The 17,954-nt window shown below is 40.5% G+C and overlaps 1 protein-coding gene across 1 annotated transcript in view; it reads left to right on the forward strand.

The window, feature by feature from the left end:
- The window catches only part of gsk3ba (glycogen synthase kinase 3 beta, genome duplicate a), a 181,168-nt gene that overhangs the window by 146,493 nt on the left and 16,721 nt on the right, over positions 1 to 17,954 (forward strand). The window contains exons 6-8 of the mRNA XM_041211303.1: positions 6,860 to 6,966; positions 10,525 to 10,622; positions 11,393 to 11,488. Of these exons, the coding sequence (XP_041067237.1) occupies positions 6,860 to 6,966; positions 10,525 to 10,622; positions 11,393 to 11,488 (301 nt within the window). The remainder of the gene's footprint in view (positions 1 to 6,859; positions 6,967 to 10,524; positions 10,623 to 11,392; positions 11,489 to 17,954) is intronic.

Genomic DNA, 17,954 nt, shown 5'->3' on the forward strand with positions numbered 1-17,954 from the left:
TTTGTAGTATGGAGACCAGAACTGTGCACAGTTTTTTAAGTATGGCCTAACCAAGGTTCTATCGAAGTTAAATGCAACCTTTTTGCTTTTATTTGATTTTCTTCCTCTAGAAATTAATATCAATGCTTTGTTTACATTTTTTATGGTCTTGTTAACTTGTGTTGCTACTTCTAATGGCTTGTGGATCTGTAACCTAAGTCACTTTGTCCCTCCCTCAGCTCCATTTGGACTTGTGTCACTTATTCCTTGGAAAATATTTAGCCTCCTTATTCCTGCTTACCAAGAATAACCCCACTTAGTCCAAACTTAAATTGATTGGAACTGTACAAGCACTTAATTATTTTTCAAAATGAATTCTCTGTTCAACTTAATAGGCAATGTCAAGTGGGCTGCTTTAGACTTTTTTATTAAGCGGTAACAGGTTTGTTACAACTTTGGCTAGATGCACGGTGAAGCTTTCTCCAGTGCTTGAATAGTATCTTAATCCAACCCTCAAAAATTCCCTCCCTCTCCATGTAATAATGTATCTGACCACCTAAACAGTGATCAAAAGGTGACTTTCTTAAATTAAGCTCAAACTTTTCAAATTCATCTGTATAAGCTAAAGTGGGTTTACTGCATACATTTTGCTTGAGCTATTGCATTTAGTTTTAGTGAATAATTATAAACCAAGAATCCTAGACAGTTTTAAATACAAAGATGACACAATGACTGACATTACATCCCAAAGTATTTGTACCTAAATATCAAAGTTGCCTGGTGGAATTACAATTTTTACATAATTTCATTTTGAATTACAATGCTGTTGGTTTGCAACTAGTGATATTTTATTTCTTCCTCGACTCTCTCCGCCTCCCCCATACGGTCTCATAGCCTGATGTCAGTTGAGTTTCATCTGCAGAATGATTATTGTCTTCAATTTGTGATCCTGATTTATTAGTGTCTGATTAGACCCTTTGCATAGAGAATTACATCATTATTCACAAGTTAATTATAGAAACACTTAAAAACAGGTTAGCAACTTTCCTTCTCCGCATTCTGTGGTTCGTTGTTGGTTATCCCGCCTACACGTAAACCACGTTACTTCCCTCTTTAGAGGCAGAGTTGCAACTTCCATCTTTCACATTTGTTGTACCTCTAAATAATAGAACTTGGAGGGTCATTCAGTGATTCTGTTCCATTTTTCAAAATTTTCAAGAAGTCAAAATATCAACTAACATTGATTTTAAATTTAGGATAAGAATGTTGACTTGGTTGGTGCTTGCTTTTTGTGCTTCAGTATGAATAAATCTAGGCCTATTTGGTGGAACATTTTTAGCTGATACCTCTGGCTTCCAATGTGCGTGAACTCCCAATGTTTAAGTTGAGTCTAGGACTACACTCATAACTGCTTGCATTGTTTTGCTATACTATAAGATTTTCAAAGTACTAGCTCAACAGGCGTGTTTCATTTTCTGACAAGAATGCACAAACCTAGCTCTGCTAATTTATTAGGTGTCAGCCATATGCTTCTTCCAAGAAATATATGCTGAAGCTTGGCGTCAGCCTTGGTTCAGTGGTAGCACTCTAGTTTCTGAATCAGAATGTTGAGAGTTCTAATGAGAGGTCATGGATCTGAAACAATTTACCAGGTCAGGCAGCATATGTAGAGAAAAAAAACTGGGTTTTTCCAATATTTTCTCTTTGTTCAGATTTCCAGCATTCTCGATTTTGCTTTTACTCTGTGGGCTCAAGTCACACTTCAGTGATTTGAGCATATAATCTAGGCTGACACTCAAGTGAAGTACTGAGAGGATGCTGCACTGTCGAGGGTGCAATCTTTCTGATGAGACTTTGAACCAAACAATCATTCTGCCCTCTGTGTTCTCTTATCTCCCCATGAAGTTCTCCATGGTGAACTAGCCAGTATTTATTCCTCAACCACCATCATTAATAAATGGATTATCTGGTCATTATCTCATTACTGCTTGTGGGACCTTGTGCACGTATATGCCATTGTGTTTTCTAACATTATAACAATGACTACACTTCAAAAACAAAGTGCTTTGGGATGCTCTGAGATCATGAAAGGTGGTGCATAAATGCAAGTTTTTTTAAAAACCCCTAATTTAGATAGGAAAAATGCCTTGCTTAAGTAACATTATAGATTGTCTTATCACAGAGGGTCTTTTGGAGCTCTTCAGTGGTAAATGGAAAGTATCAATGTTTTGACTTTGCATAGCTGCAGCTGCTATCTTCAGAATTGGTGCTAGTGGTTAATACTTTCTGGATAGAGAGGAAACCCAGCTAAGAGGTAGCACAGGATGTTGTGATAGTTTCCATAACTCATGTTATTATAAACTGCCTTGAATTAAGTGAAATTTGTCTAGCTCCGAAATATTTCATTGATAGTGCACAGTTTCTTTTTTGTAAATTTGTTTCTAGGATGTGATCATCTCTGGCGAGGCCAACATTTATTGCTCTCTTGGAGGTTTCAGGGGCCAAATGGTTTACTCCTGTTCCTATTTCTTATATTCTTATGGTAGTGATTCTTATGGTAGTCCCTGTGGTGTAGGCATACCCACAGTGTTATGAAGGAGGGAACTCCAGGATTTTGATCCAGTGATAGTGAAGAAATGGTAATATATTTTCAAGTCAGGATAGTGTGTGACTTGGAGGATAACTTGCAGGTAGTGGTATTCCCATGAATGTGCTGCCCTTGTTCTTCTGGGTGGTAGAGGTCCATGAGCTTTGAAGGCGCTGTTGAAAAGAAGCTTGGCGAGTTGCTGTTGTGCATCTCGTTGGTATACGTTGATGGTGGGGAAAGTGAATGTTTAAGTTGGTGAATCAGGCGTTTTTAAAGTGCTGCTCTCTCCTGGATGGTGTTGAGCTTCTAGTGTTATTGAAGCTGCACTCATCCAGATAAATAGAGAGTACTTCTTAAAACTCTTGACTTACAGTTTTGGGTTAGGTTAACATAGTTGGTCCAGTTAAGTCAATGGTGACCCCTGCAAACCCGCAACCATGAATTTGATGGTAGGGGAATTCAGCAATGGTAATGAGTTAAATGTCATTGGGAGGTGGTTAGATTCTCTCTTGTTGGAGATGGTTACTTCCTGACACTCATGGCACGGATGTTACTTGCCACTTACCAGCCCATGCCGAATGTTGTCCAGATCTTGCTTTATGCGGGCGTAGGCTGCTTCAGTATCTGAGGAGTTGCGAATGGAACTAAACACCACTATCATCAGCGAATATCTGACCTTACAATGGAGGAATGTCACAAACAAATGAAGATGGTTGGGCCTCGAACACTGCCCAGAGGAACTCCGGCAGCAATGTTTTGGGGCTCAGATGATTGGCCTCCAACAACCACACCCATCTTCCTTTGTGCTAGGTATTACTCCAGCTACTGGAGAGCTTTCCCCCATTGACATTTATTTTACTAGAGCTCCTTAATTTGATACCCAGTCAAATACTGCCTTGGGCTCAAGGGCAGGCACTCTCACCTCACCTTTTGAACTGTTCTTTATTCCATATTTGAACCAAAGTTGTAACAAGGTCTCGAGTCGTATTGTCCTGGCAGAAGCCAAAGTGAACATCAGTCAGCAGGTTGTTGCTGTGTAAGTACCACATGATGACAACAGCTTCCATCATTTTGTTGTTGATTGAGAGTAGACCAATGGGGTAGTAATCCAAATAAAAGGTGTGGTTATGGGTACCCACATGGGTCCCAGTTATGCCTGTCTCTTTATGGGGTATGTGGAACATGCCTTGTTGCAGTTCTACTCAGGCCCCCTCCCATAACTCGTTTTCTCAGCACATCGATGACTGTTTCAGTGCTGCTTCATGTTCTCGTCTGGACCTGGAAAAATTGATCAATTTTGCTTCCATTGTCCACCCCTGTATCCCTTCACATGGTCCATCTGCAACACTTAGCTTCCCTTTCTTGACCTCTCTGCCTCCATTTCTGGTGATAGACTGTCCACAAATATTCATTACAAGCCCACTGACTCCCACAGCTACCTCGGCTATAGCTCTTCACACCCTGCTTCCTGTAAGGACTCCATCCCTTTCTCTCAGTTCCTTTGCCTCCGTCATTCCTATTCTGACGATGCTATTTTCCAAATCGGCGCTTCTGACATGTCTTCCTCCTCCCTTAACTGAGGTTTCCCCCCACTGTGGTTGTCAGGGCCCTTAGTTGTGTCCGACCCATCTCCCCTGCCTCTGCCCTCATGCCTTCCCTCCCTCACAGAACCATGATAGTGTCCCCCTTGTCCTCACTTTTCACCCCACCAGCCTCACCATTCAAAGGATCATCCTCTGCTGTTTCTGCCAACTCCAGCATGATGCCACCGCCAAACACAGCTCCCCCTCATCCCCCCTATCAGCATCCCATAGGGACCATTCCCTCTGGGACCCCCCCGGTCCACTCCTCTCACCCCCAACACCTCATCCTCTTCCCACAGCACCTTCTCATGCAATTACAGAAGTTGCAACACCTCCCCCTTTACCTTCTCCCTCCTCACCATCCAAACACTCCTTTCAGGTGAAGCAGTGCTTCACTTGCATCTCCTTCAATTATTCTACTGCATCTACTGCAATGTGGCCTCCTCTACATCTGGGAGACCAAAAGCAGACTGTGTGACTGCTTTGTGGAACACCTCCGGTCTGTCCGCAAGTATGACCCAGACCCGCTTGCCATTTCAACACACCATCCTGCTCTCATGCCCACATGTCCGCCCTTGGCCTGCTGCAGTGTTCCAGTGAAGCCCAATGCAAACTGGAGGAACAGCACCTCATTTTCCGATTAGGCACTTTACAGCCTCCTGGACTTAACGTTGAGATCAACAACTTCAGACCATGAACTCTGTCCTCCATCCTCCTCCCCTTTTTCTTTTCAATCCCCTTTTTTCTACATTCACTTTTATTTTTTATCCGCTTATTTTTATTTATTTTTTTATTTTATCTGTAGTTTTATCCCCTTTTTTTATCCCCCTTCTCTCACTTCTTCTATCTTTTTTTTCCCCACTACTGCCCCCCTCCGCCTCATCCCCTACAGGGCATCTGTTACTTGTTCCATGTTGTTCTTTCACACAATGCTACCCTTGTTCTGACATTATCACATTCTGTTTTCTTACTTTGATGACACTATCAGCACTCTTTTTTAGCACTAGCTACTACCATTAACATACCCTTTGTCCTTTCATTCATGGCATCTTTGTCAATCCCTCGTTTCACCCCATCTATCACTGGCCCTCTATCCAGTGCCAACTGCCCCCCCTTTAAGCAGTATAAATTTCATCACATTTCCACTGAAGAAGGGTCATATGGACTCAATCTTAACTCTCTTTCTCTCCACAGATGCTGCTAGACCTGCTGAGTTTTTCCAACATTTTCTGTTTTTGTTTCAGATTTCCAGCACTTGCAGTATTTTGCTTTTAACCTGGGGTAGTAATCGGCCTTATCAGATTTGTCCTATCTTGCATGGACAGGGCATAGCTGGGAAATTTTCCACTGTCGGGTAGAAGCTGTACTGGAACATCTTGGCTAAGGGTGCTGCTAGTTCTAGACCACAAATCTTCAGTGCTACAGCTGTTGTTGTCAGGACCCATAAACTTGGCTGTATTAGGTGTGCACAGCCGTTTCTTGATATTTCAGTGGCTGGAGTGTGGCATCTGTGATGCTGTGGAAATCTCAAGAAGGTAAAGATGGATCATCCATTCAGCATTTCTGGCTGAAGATGATAGCAAACACTTCAGCCCCGTCTTGTGCTCATGTGCTGGGCTTCATCATCATTACCGATGGGGATGTTTGTGGAGCTTTTTCCTTTTGTTTAATTGCCACCATTCACAACTGGATGTGGCAAGACTGAACATGGGACCTGACAACTCTAATCCAATGCCCAAACCTAGGTGATACTCAATTCAATGCCATGTGCCTTGATTCTCAACCTGGCCTGCTGGGTATCCCTAGCATTTTCTGCATCAGATTTTCAGCATCTGCAGTATTTTGACTTTTGCCTTCATTCTCTATAGATATGGGTTGCAATGGACTAAGTGCAGTGCAATTGTCAGCAAAACATAAGCCAGCAAGAAACAAAGTTGCACATACCTTCAATAGGAGCAGGAACAATCTGCATGAGAAAATTAATATCGTCTTTGACAGAAGTTGTTACCTGGGTATAGATTCCTCGTAGCATCGTCTCTCTCCTACTGAGTCCAAGAGGATAGCCCTAAGGAAGCTATTTATCAATCCCATAATGAGATTCTTATATATCTTTTCCTGTATTCCTTTTGTAGCAATAATTTGATTAAATTGAGAGAGTTTTCATAAAGGGCTTTTTTTTTGAGATTCGGATGGCCAGGTTTTATATCAAATCAATGAGACTTCGGAAAACACCATTACATTGTATTGCTTCTGCCTGTGAAACACATTCCTCTCTCTGATTCAGATGCAGAAGTTAGCCATAATTTGCCACAATGAGTTGGACCATGCTGCAGTCTGAACACTTTAAACATAGCCATTTTCTGTCCTATATGGGTAGTCACCTGCAACTTAGTATGCCACCTGGTGTTCAAAAATGTTCACATTACCACCTCTGATATATAAAAAATATAAGAGCTTAAAAGTTGCATGTTTGGAACAATGGTGCCATTACAGAAATATTGAGACCCAAAACCTCATTCAAGGTTTTATTTTTTTGTTTTTTATGTACGCTGTAGAAGTGTATGGTGGAATTCACCATGCATTAACTTATAGCTCCTGTAATAAATAATTTGATTTTCATGTCTTAAGATCAGACTTTAAATTTGTTTTTAGACAACTTTAAAAAAAAATATTTTATTCATTTGTGTATAATTTTTACTTTTTATTTCAGTGCAAAACAATTGGTGCGTGGTGAACCAAATGTTTCTTATATCTGCTCACGGTACTACAGGGCGCCGGAGTTGATCTTTGGTGCCACGGATTATACTTCCAGTATAGGTGAGTTTTGTTATTTTAGTTTTTACGGTATTTGGGTGTTTGTTGACTTAAATGTGTAATCAAACCTCTGCAACAAGTAATCTTAAAGTTTCCTATGCATGATTGCTGTGTATTTCCTGTGTTACTCACACCTCATTTTGCAACCCTTTGAAACTGATTCATTCTTGGGAGTGTCAGTTCAAAGAGCCTGTGGAATGAGACACCAGTAGTAACTAGATAGCCATTCATCCAGTTATTGGCAAACAGCAAGGGTGGAGTTAAATGGGTAACTGCATCAATGAACATTGAACAAGCAACTATGGAAGGTAGCAGTCAGGACACTTAATATTTTTAATCCTGAATGTTATGGGCATTAAAAATCTAGTTTAGTTGCATAAGAGCCCTGTTCACTATATTTTTTTAAAAAAGCAACTTTCCTTTAGTAATGGCCGCTGTGATCCAAGACGGAAGTTGATTTATGGGAATCCAAGGCTCTTGCTGGGGAATTAATGGTGCTAATTTCAGTATGTGGCCTTAATACCTTTAGCTTTGATTCTGACCCAATTTTCCGCTCTTTTGCGGTTTTGCCACTGGCATGAATCTTTATTTGTTCAGGTCTAATTTAGGCAATAAATGGAGGGTAGTAACATGCTGAAGAGCTTGTGATGTTATATCCACTTGGCAAAGAATATTCATCATATGCAGCATTTTGAAACCTACAGAATAAGCTTTATGTGAAAGTATATAATCTGACTTGCCAAGAACACTTAAGCCTAAAGCTGTCCCTTTGGATACAACCTAGAAGCTGGATCTGAAAATATGCCAGTGTCTTCCCATTCTTCCAAAGTCATGTTATGCCCATATCTTGTTAAGATATGCCCAAACTTAACATGGGTGGAAATCAGTGTAAACAATCTGAACCCAAGGAACGTGCTGAATCCAGACCATTATGTTTCCTGTTGAAGTAGGAAATTTTTAACTTTCAGCTCACCTAATTGGGCGCTGCCTGTTTATGAATCTGCAGTTGGGTTAACTTCAATTTTGGATGTGATTTATTATGCAATAAAACTCATTCAAAGAAGCACAAAATATAGAACAGAACTCAGTGAAGCTAAACTTAAGAAGTGCTAAAAAAAAAAATTACAAATAAGCATCATTAGAATGATCCTTTCCTTTTGTGCCTGGAAATCTGGTTGCATTGTTGGAATTCAATCTGATGATGGGTTTGATGATGGGTGCAAGTAGAAGATCAAGGAGACTTGAGACTCAATTATGGCCAAAGTTCTGCTATCTTTCAAGCCAGGCATTTTCCTTATACCAGGTCACTCTTTGGGCACAAAAGTGGAGCAAACTACAGGTTTAACTGAAACAAAAACAAAAATTGCTGGAAAAACTCAGCAGGTCTGACAGTATCTGTGGAGAGAAAGACAGAGTTAACGTTTCGAGTCCGTATGACTCTTCTTAGAACTAAGGAATAGAAGAAATGTGGTAAAATATATACAATTTAAGGGGTGGCTGGGACAGGTGAAGCTGGATAGAAGGCCAGTGATAGGTGAAGGCAAAGGAGAGATTGCAAAAGATGTCATAAACAAAAGGTCAAAGGGGTGATGGTGGTGATACTGGCTAAAGGAGGTGCTAATGGTGACATTAAGAGTAGAAAGCAGGACGAGCAAGTGACAGATAGCCCTAGTGTGGTGGGGGAGGGGACAGTGAGGGAGAAATGATCAAAATAGGTTAAACAGTGGGGATAAAACAATGAATGGAAATAAATTTTTAAAATAATAATAGAAATAGGTGGAGGAAAATATATATATAAATTAAAAAATAAATATTTGAAAAAAGGGGTGAGGATGGAGGAGAGAGTTCATGATCTGAAGTTGTTGAACTCAATGTAAGTCCAGAAGGCTGTAAAGAGCCTAATTGGAAGATGAGGTGCTGTTCCTCCAGTTTGCGTTGAGCTTCACTGGAACTGGGCATTCCATAGGGACAGTTCCCTCCGGGACACCTGTCCACTCCTCTACCATCTCCAACCCCTTCCCACGGCACCTTCCCATGCAACCGCAGAAGGTGCAACGCCTGCCCCTTTACTTGCCCCCTCCTCACCGTCTAAGGGCCCAAACGCTCCTTTCAAGTGAAGCAGCACTTCACTTGCACTTCCCTCAATTTGGTCTACTGCATTCGCTGCTCCCAATGCGGTCTCCTCTACATTGGAGAGACCAAATGCAGACTTTGGTCTGCCCGCAAGCATGACCCAGCCCTTCCTGCCACTTGCCATTTCAACACACCACCCTGCTTTCATGCCCACATGTCCATCCTTGGCCTGCTGCAATGTTCCAGTGAAGCGCAACACAAACTGGAAGAACAGCACCTCATCTTCCAATTCGGCACTTTACAGCCTTCCGGACTTAAAATTGTGTTCAACGACTTCAGATCATGAACATTAGCCAGTATCACCACCATCAACACCCCTTTGACCTTTTGTTTATGACATCTTTTGCAATCTCTCCTTTTGCCTCCACCTATCACTGGCCCTCTATCCAGCTTCACCTGTCCCACCTCCCTTAAACAGTATATATTTCACCACATTGCTACTTCTCTTTAATTCTGAAGAAGAGTCATACAGACTCGAAACATTAATTCTGTCTTTCTCTCCACAGATGCTGTAAGACCTGAGTTTTTCCAGCAGCTTTTGTTTCAGATTTCCAGCATCCGCAGTATTTTGCTTTTATCTACAGTCTTAGCTCAAGATATCACCTCTGAAGATCTGATGTATTGCTTCTTATAAATGTTTGAGACTTTTTGGAAATTAAAATTCTACAATTTCCTTAATCTCCAGAAGGCTGGCAAACCAGTAATTTCAAGCATTTAATGTTATTTAGCACTGTAAATTTACAAACTACAGACAGGAGCCAGCTGTGCGCCAGACTGGCTCCATTCAATTCAATGGGAGAAGCACGTCAGAGAAGCCTGGATCTCAACCCAGTGCTGCTGATCCATTTTTTTTTTTCAAGAATAACATGGTAACTGGTACTGCTGCAATTTTAACAGCTAGAGCATTTACCAGCTTGGCAGCTCTGGATAGGTGTCAAGCTGATTTGAAGAGCTGGTTCCAGCAAAGTGGGAAGCCCCTGCTATTAGTTGTACACCATGGCTGAGGAGGATAGAGATCTGAAATGTTACGTGGTCAGTAAATGAACAAAGTTTTTGATCAGTAATTTATTTTGGATCTCGTTTTCAGATTGAGAGATTTTGAGTGTGGAGCTCTGTTGTGGCTTTAAAAATGAGTTAACCAGCATCACTTAGTTTTTTTCACCTAGATCTTATAGTCCTTGTCTTTATTGTACTAAAATTTTGGCCACAGTAGCTTAGCTTATCATTCTTCAACTGTTTTCCACTGTTAAAACAATCTGGAATAGTAAATTTATGAAGCCACATAAAGTGATATCAATTAATCAGTTTAAGCACTGGTATAGCTTCAAAGTGAACCTAATACTAGTTAAAATCACTTTTAAAAGAAAAAAAATAATACTACTGCACTGCTCTTAATATTAACCGCGCACCTTGGTTTCATGTTTGTAGATGTATGGTCAGCTGGTTGTGTGTTAGCGGAGCTATTGCTAGGACAGCCCATCTTCCCTGGTGACAGTGGCGTTGATCAGCTGGTAGAAATTATTAAGGTAGGATGCCAATTGTCTAAGTACTTAAACCTTTTGTGTACTCATTTCTAAATAGCCTGTTTTATGATCGTTTTACCTCTCTGTAAGCTTTCTCTCTTTCCGACAGCCTACTCAACTATGTTGCTTCAAGCAAAGAAAGGATGGCTTTAAACTTAATACAGCCCTGGTTTGCAAAAAGTTTGATTATTCAGTTTGACAGTGATGGTGCATAAAAATAATTCACCGCTCGTCACCGTGAAAAACATTTTCTACCACTTCATTCAGCTTTTCCTATCTTAACACTAGGAGCCTTGAGGTAGTTCTCCAATGCCTTAAAATCAGTGATTTACTTCACATGCATGGATGTGCACTTCATGAAAGTTGTTTAAACCAAATGATTTTCTATCCAATTGTGCCATGTGGAAGCAACTCTTTCTGTTGAGAACTGAGCTTCTTATTCATTTGAGTGAGTTACTTATGATCAAAATGGCAATGTGAAACAGTAGATAACCCCAGCCTTCTGATATTGCTGTTTGTACATGGTTGAACTTGTTTCAAAGAATGAGACCATACCTGTGGTTGGTAATCTAACTTCCTTATGGACATTTACTGAAAACTACATGATTACAACGTAGTGACCAATCTTCATATACTAGATGCAAAAGACTTGAGGGCGTGTTGAACATTAGTGTTCAACTTGTTGCTAATTGTATCATCTAATGAATTGTATTTTTGTATAATAATTCATCAGATTATACAATACATGAGATTTATTACATGTTTGCTTCCAGGTCCTGGGAACGCCAACAAGGGAGCAAATCAGAGAGATGAATCCCAACTACACTGAGTTCAAATTCCCACAGATCAAGGCACATCCTTGGACTAAGGTAAGCAAAAGAAAATTATTTTGGCAGTAGCACATAGCCTCATTTATTAGCAGGCCAAGAACTGGTAACCACTTTACTAGGGAATAATGCTTAATACTGGAGTTTGGGGTTCTGACACTAGAAGCTACAATGAAAAGCTTTTTTGACATAATAAATAAAATTTTAAATAAAATTTCTGGGTAGTATAGATCTATATTTAGTTGCCAGTTCTCTTTCCTGCCTGATCTATTGAGGAGATAAAATCGTCATTAAAATTGTTTTCAGATACTGAAAAAGTAAATTGGCGTTACAGCCATTAACCCTTATGTCGTAAATTGGGAATGACCTACTTTTGTATTCCTTAATGTTTTGCTGTTAAGCAGATTTTTTAATCACAGTAAATTTATATTAATACCAGACTGGTATTAACCAATGCAACACATGTGAAACTTTAAGAGCTTAAGCTTTAAGCACATTTTGGCTCTTGCACAATTATAAATCATTGCACATGGAATTTTTTGAAAACAATTGGTAAATTTTATGCTCATCAAATTGAATGTTTCCCTGTTGGGTCAGTGCTAGGGAATGTATTTGCTTTCTTGACTGGCCCAGCTGAATTATGAGCTCCTGGGCTGAGAACTCATAGAGTAAAGCTCCTTCTATCCTGTCTCAACAATATATCTAAATAATATCATAACACATACTACATTACTTGCGTAACATTTTAGTTTCCCACTTTTGATATGACCCTTTGTTTTGGATACATGTCCAATACAAACTTGAATTAAACTTACTCAAGTTGATTTTACTTGGCCGCCTTAACTGGAAGGGAGGTGAAGAGGTGAAGAAATTTGTCTATGACCTAAACTAGATTCAAACTTGGTTTACTACCATCAACTTCACAACCACCCAAATTCAAAGACATCAGAATAGACATGAAATAATCTTTCATTAAATTCACGTATTCTTTCCTGAAGCTTTTCTAAAGCACAGCATGCTAACAGCTACTATGAAGTAGAACACTGTCATGCAAACTTCTAGAATATAGGATAGGATTTGCCTTTTCAAATTTTTTTAAAATTCCCTCATGGGATGTGGGCATCACTGGCTATGCCAGTGTTTATTGCCCTTGTCCAGAGGGCGTTTGAGAGTCAACCACATTGCTGTGGGCCCGGAGTCACATGTAGGCCAGACAGGTAAGGATTTCCTTCCTTAAGGGACTTTAATGAACCAGATGGATTTTCACAACCATCGGCAACGGTTTTGTTGTCATCATTAAAAGTTTTAATTCCAAATTTTTATTGAATCTGCCGTGGTGGGATTCAAACTTGGGTCCCCAGAGCATTACCCTGGATCTCTGGAATGTATAGTTCCTTCTCCCTCGGGTAAAAGGACCTAGTTATGAGTGAATACAAGGAAATGATTGCATGTGGCAGCATGAGTGTGTGTAAAGGGATGAGTCACTGAGTAAGTGAGGATGCCAGTACATACAAGAGCAAGTAAAGGACTGAGTTTAAGGGAAGAAATTGCGAAAGTGAGACAGTCAATAAATGTATATGAGATAAAGCGGTGAATGTGAGAGGGTGAGTTAGAGTGAGCAGATGGAAGTTTGATTGAACACTAGAGTGTGCATCAGAAGGTGAGCGAAGATGAAGTGGTGTGTCAGTGATTGATAATAAAAGTCGTGAACCAGGAGACATGCAACAGCTTACAGCAAGCTATGGCCTCTGGCCTTGCCTTCTCAAATACCCCACTCGTCCTAACATGTTGTAGCTGAGGTGGGAGAAGGAGAAGACGGAATTCATTTCTTACAAATTGGTAACTACTGTCTGACTAGGATAACATACAAGACTTCGCTTCAGCTAAATTACAAAAAACTAGTTTTGGAGTTGTTTTGTGGCTCTTATACTGAAATAGTGTTGGTGTTTCACGATCTTTATAATTAATTCATGTTGTTATTTACTCCCATGTTTTTCATTTCTTACCATTTTGCCAACTATTATATGTCACCTAGTGTAAACATTCCTTTTCTTGTTTGTACCTGTGCATATTTGACAGCAGATTATGTAGGTTGTATTTAATGTTTTTGTCTAATTGGGGACTCGAACCAAACCTCTGCATAGTGTCCTCTGTAACTGTGTATTGACATGCAGAGACTGAAATCTAATTTCAGGTCTAATCTTCCAGCTTTTAGTGAGTTCTACCTAAAACATGAACACCTGAATTTGAGGCCTTGTAGTTGTCCACCTGTAATATTCTGTCACTCCCCTGGATAAAAGTTCTAAAACATGACAAAAATTGTTCAAGATAAGTTTAAATATTTAGTGATAATACAGACAAATTCCTCATCTTGTAGCTATAGAGTAATCAAATCAATACCACTTACATAAGACTTTCAGATAATCTGGTTATTCCTGGATAACACATTTTTTATTATGTGATAAAGCAGGAGCTCTTCATAATTTAGGAAAAAAAATCTAGAAAACTAGAGCCCCTGGTGATGCAATGTTCTGCTGAGCTGTTGCCAGTTCACTAAGAACCCAAAACACAGAATGAGAAAGGATAATGTGGTCTATCAAGTCCTTTCATTTCAAGTACATTCTGGAGTTTGTCTTAGTGTTTACCTTTATCCAAGCTATTGAACTCTAATACAGATGGGGGATAGACAGGAGCAATTGTTTTATATTCAAGAACATGAAAGAAGCCTAGAAGTTAAACCACAAGCTTGTATCAGATCTATTTGAACTGATTTGTTTCTTGTGACCTTAATTTTCTTTTAAGACTGCTACTGAACTTGGATTTATTTCAGCAGAGTTTGGAAACTGCATTTTCTAGTAGAGTCACCTCATTTAATTAAACATGAGGATAAATCCAGTGTTTGTGCATAAAATGATAGGAACTTTTTCAGCTTGCGGATTTATGATGTCTTGGGTATGGTTTTTCATATTCTTTGAATGTAGTTCAACCTCCACGTGCCGTTTAGTTTTCTGTATGACCCAATTATATCTTTGGCCTTCCTATTTTTCTGTACAGTTAACATCCTGCCATTGTTCAGTTGGTTTCCATGATACCATGCCACATAAAGCTGAGGTAAACTTCTAAAATGAGTTCCAGTTATAAGGGTAGCAGAAGAAGTATTTGTTCACTGGGAGCATTGCAGCCAAGCTCAATCCTGTAAACATTGAATGGTCACACATAGTTTCACATGAGTGCTGAGTGCCCTGATGCTTTCATCTTCATCTATTAGACAGTCTCTCCTGTCTTCAAACCTACTTCCTCAGCAGAGTTCAACTAATTCAAGAATTGAATACAGGAACTTGTTTTAGCTCAGTATCAACAACAACAGCTTGAACCAAAGGAGAAAGAATTAAGGCAGGTGATGTAGGATTTGGGGAATGCCCTAAAAGAGAATAGACAGGCAGAGAAGTTTAGGGAGGGATTAAAGAACTTGGAGCCTAGACAGCTGAAGGCACATCTGCCAAAGAAGAGGCAAAAGAAGTGGAGGATACATAAGAGCCCAGAATTCGAGGGTTGTTGTAGGCCTGGAAATAGGGAGGGCTTGAACATGAGGATGAAGGTTTTGAAATAGAAGCCTTGCTGGACTGAGCCAACATGGTGGTAGATGAATGGAACTTGGTGATAGTTAAGATATGGCAGCAAAGTTTTAAATCAGCTTGTTTTTTGGAGGGTGGAACATGGGAGCCAGCTAGCAGAACATTTGAATAGCCAAGTCTAGAAGTAACGAAAGCTTAGATGAGAGTTTCAGCAGCAGATGGCCTGATCCAGGGGCAGAAACAGGAGAGCTAGGGAGGTAGAAGTAGGCTGTCCTTGTGATGAAGAGAGTATGTGGTCAGAAACTTAGCTCAGGGTCACAGGATGCTGAGCTTGCAAATGTTTTAATTTCAGCCTGAAGCATTGACCAGGAAGGGGCATGGAATTGGTGGCCAGGGAGCAGAGTTTGTGGCAGGGACTGAAAACAATGGCTTTGGTCTTCCCAGTGTTTAATTGAAGGAAATTTCACGTCAGGAACCAGGTGTCAGAGTTAGAACTGGGTGCCATCAGTGTATGTGTGTAGTTATAAACTGTTTTTGGATGTTGTCACCGAGCGGCAGCATGTAAATAAAAAATAGATTGGTCCAAGGATAGATCCTTGGGTAGCTCCAGAGGTAACAGTGCATTGCAGTAAGAAATACTATTGTTGTAGATTCACTTGTTATGACTGGATAGACCAGGCAAAGGTACATCCTGCTGGACAGTGGAGGAAAGATATTACAGGTGAATGTTTGATCAGCTGTGTCAAAGGTTATAGACGGGTTGAAAGGTGAAGAGGGAAAATGCATCACAGTCATTTGAGAGAACCATTTCTTTATTGTAGCGAGGGCAGAAACCTAATTGACGATTCAAACATGGAATTGTTGAAAGCTTGTCACAAATTTTGGGAGGTGACAACTCTTTCAAGGACTTTGGGAGAACAAAGAAATAGATTTGAGATTGGGTGATGGTTTACAAGGGCAGACTGGTCAAAGGTGGGTATTTTGAAGTGGGTTGTTGATGGCACATTTAAAAGGAAGAGGACAGATTCTGAGGAGGGAGAACAATTATCAATATGTGCTAACATGGGAGTTAGGAAAGGAAGTTGGGTGGTCAGCAGTTTAGTAGGAATAGGGCCAAAGGAGTGGAGGTCAGTCTCATGGACAAGATGAGCTCAGAGAGGGCATGAAGGGAGATGGGAGAAAGATAAGAGTCCTGGGCAAGGGCAGGAGGAACCTTGGAGGAAGTTTGGCTTAGCAAGCAATTGGAAGGAAGAGTTGTGGCAGAGGCAGCTGAACACATGGACTTCATGTTAGTGACCAAGCAGTTCATGACGTCCTTGCATTTAGTTTGAGGGTGGAAGGGGCAGGGAGAGCCATTTAAAAAGATGTCTATTAGTAGAGAAAAGCAACTGGGCACTATATTTACAGTCCAGGGTGCTCCTTGCAAAGCGCACAGTTTTGGCAGATAACAGCAAGGCTCGGTAGTGCTTGATGTGGTCCAGCTAGATCTGGCGAAGAATGGCTTGGCCAGTTGTGCTCTATAATCATTCAAATCTGCATTCTTTGGACATAAAGGAAATGCCAATAAGGGCCTTATTTAAAGAAGTTATCAAGTTGGTGAGACTGAGTTTAACTAGGGACAAGTGCATCATTGTTGGAGATAAGGATGTAGTTGAGGAATTGGTAGCTTAGAAGTGTTACGGTGAATAAAAAGCTACATGTTAGTGCAGTTGTCAAGTGACTTGAAGTGTTTTTCGAGGTGAATGCAGAAGGAAATTAGGTTAAAAGTTGGGGGAATCTGAGTGTTGGGGGATGCAAGGAAGTGATCAGAGGTACCACTACATGTGTGATTATATATTGATGCCAAATGTGGCAGGAATGTCATTCCAATGTCTGTGCCTCACTTGTATGACTGTTCATTTGTATGTGGAGGTTGACTGCAATCCAGAAATGAGGAAGGCCATACCTGTGATCTAATATTTCACCTCTTGTGGAATGCTTGACCTATCCATGGTAAAAATATGGAATTTAAAGTAATTTGTCACAGTAGGTTTACAAACTTTTATAACAACTTCCCTCAAGTGTATGGACATGGAAGCTAAAAGAAGTATTCTCAAATGACAATTTAGCACATTTTTGTGGTTTTTATTTGATCTGGGATACAGGCCTCCAGCATTTATTGTCCATCCTAAATGTCCTTGAGAAGGTGTTGATGAGCTGCTGTCTTGAAATGTTGCAGTTAGCAGCGAAGGTACTCCCACTGTGCTATTAGGGAGGAAGTTCCAGGATTTTGACCCAGGGATGATGAATAATGATGTTGTCCTGAACCAAGATGGTGTGCGACTTGGAGTAGAACTTTCAGGTGGTGGCGTTCTCGTGTGCCTGCTCCTTTTGTCCTTCTAGACAGTAGAGGTCATGGATTTGGAAGGTGCTGTCAAAGGAGTCTTGGTGAGGTGCTGCCGTGGATCCTGTTGAATGTCCACATTACAGCCATGTTGTGCCAATAATGAAGAGAGCAAATGTTTAAGGCAGTTGGGGTGCCAGTCTAACACACCGCTTTGTCCTGAATAGTGTTAAGTTTTTTGTTGTAGCGTCACCCATTCTGGCAAGTGGAGAGCTTTCCATCATGCCCTGATTTCTGGCATGTCGTTGGGTTGGGTTGGAGAGTTGAGAGACCGGTTACTTGCTGAAGAATTCCCAGCCTCTCACCTGTTCTTGTAGCCATATTATTTATGTGGCTAATCAAGTTAGGTTTCTGGTCAATGGTGATACCCCAGCCCCAACAACCAGAATGTTGACAATGGAGGGGATTTATCAATGGTAGTGCCTTTGAATGTCAAGCAGAGCTGGGATAAATTTTCTCTTGGTGGACATGATCATTAACCTAGCATTTCTGTTGCTTGCCATTCATCAGTCCAGGCCTGAAATGTTGCCAGGTCTTGCTACATGCAAGC

The sequence above is a fragment of the Carcharodon carcharias genome, chromosome 18, assembly GCF_017639515.1.
Source record: "Carcharodon carcharias isolate sCarCar2 chromosome 18, sCarCar2.pri, whole genome shotgun sequence".
Classification (NCBI taxonomy): Eukaryota; Metazoa; Chordata; class Chondrichthyes; order Lamniformes; family Lamnidae; genus Carcharodon; species Carcharodon carcharias.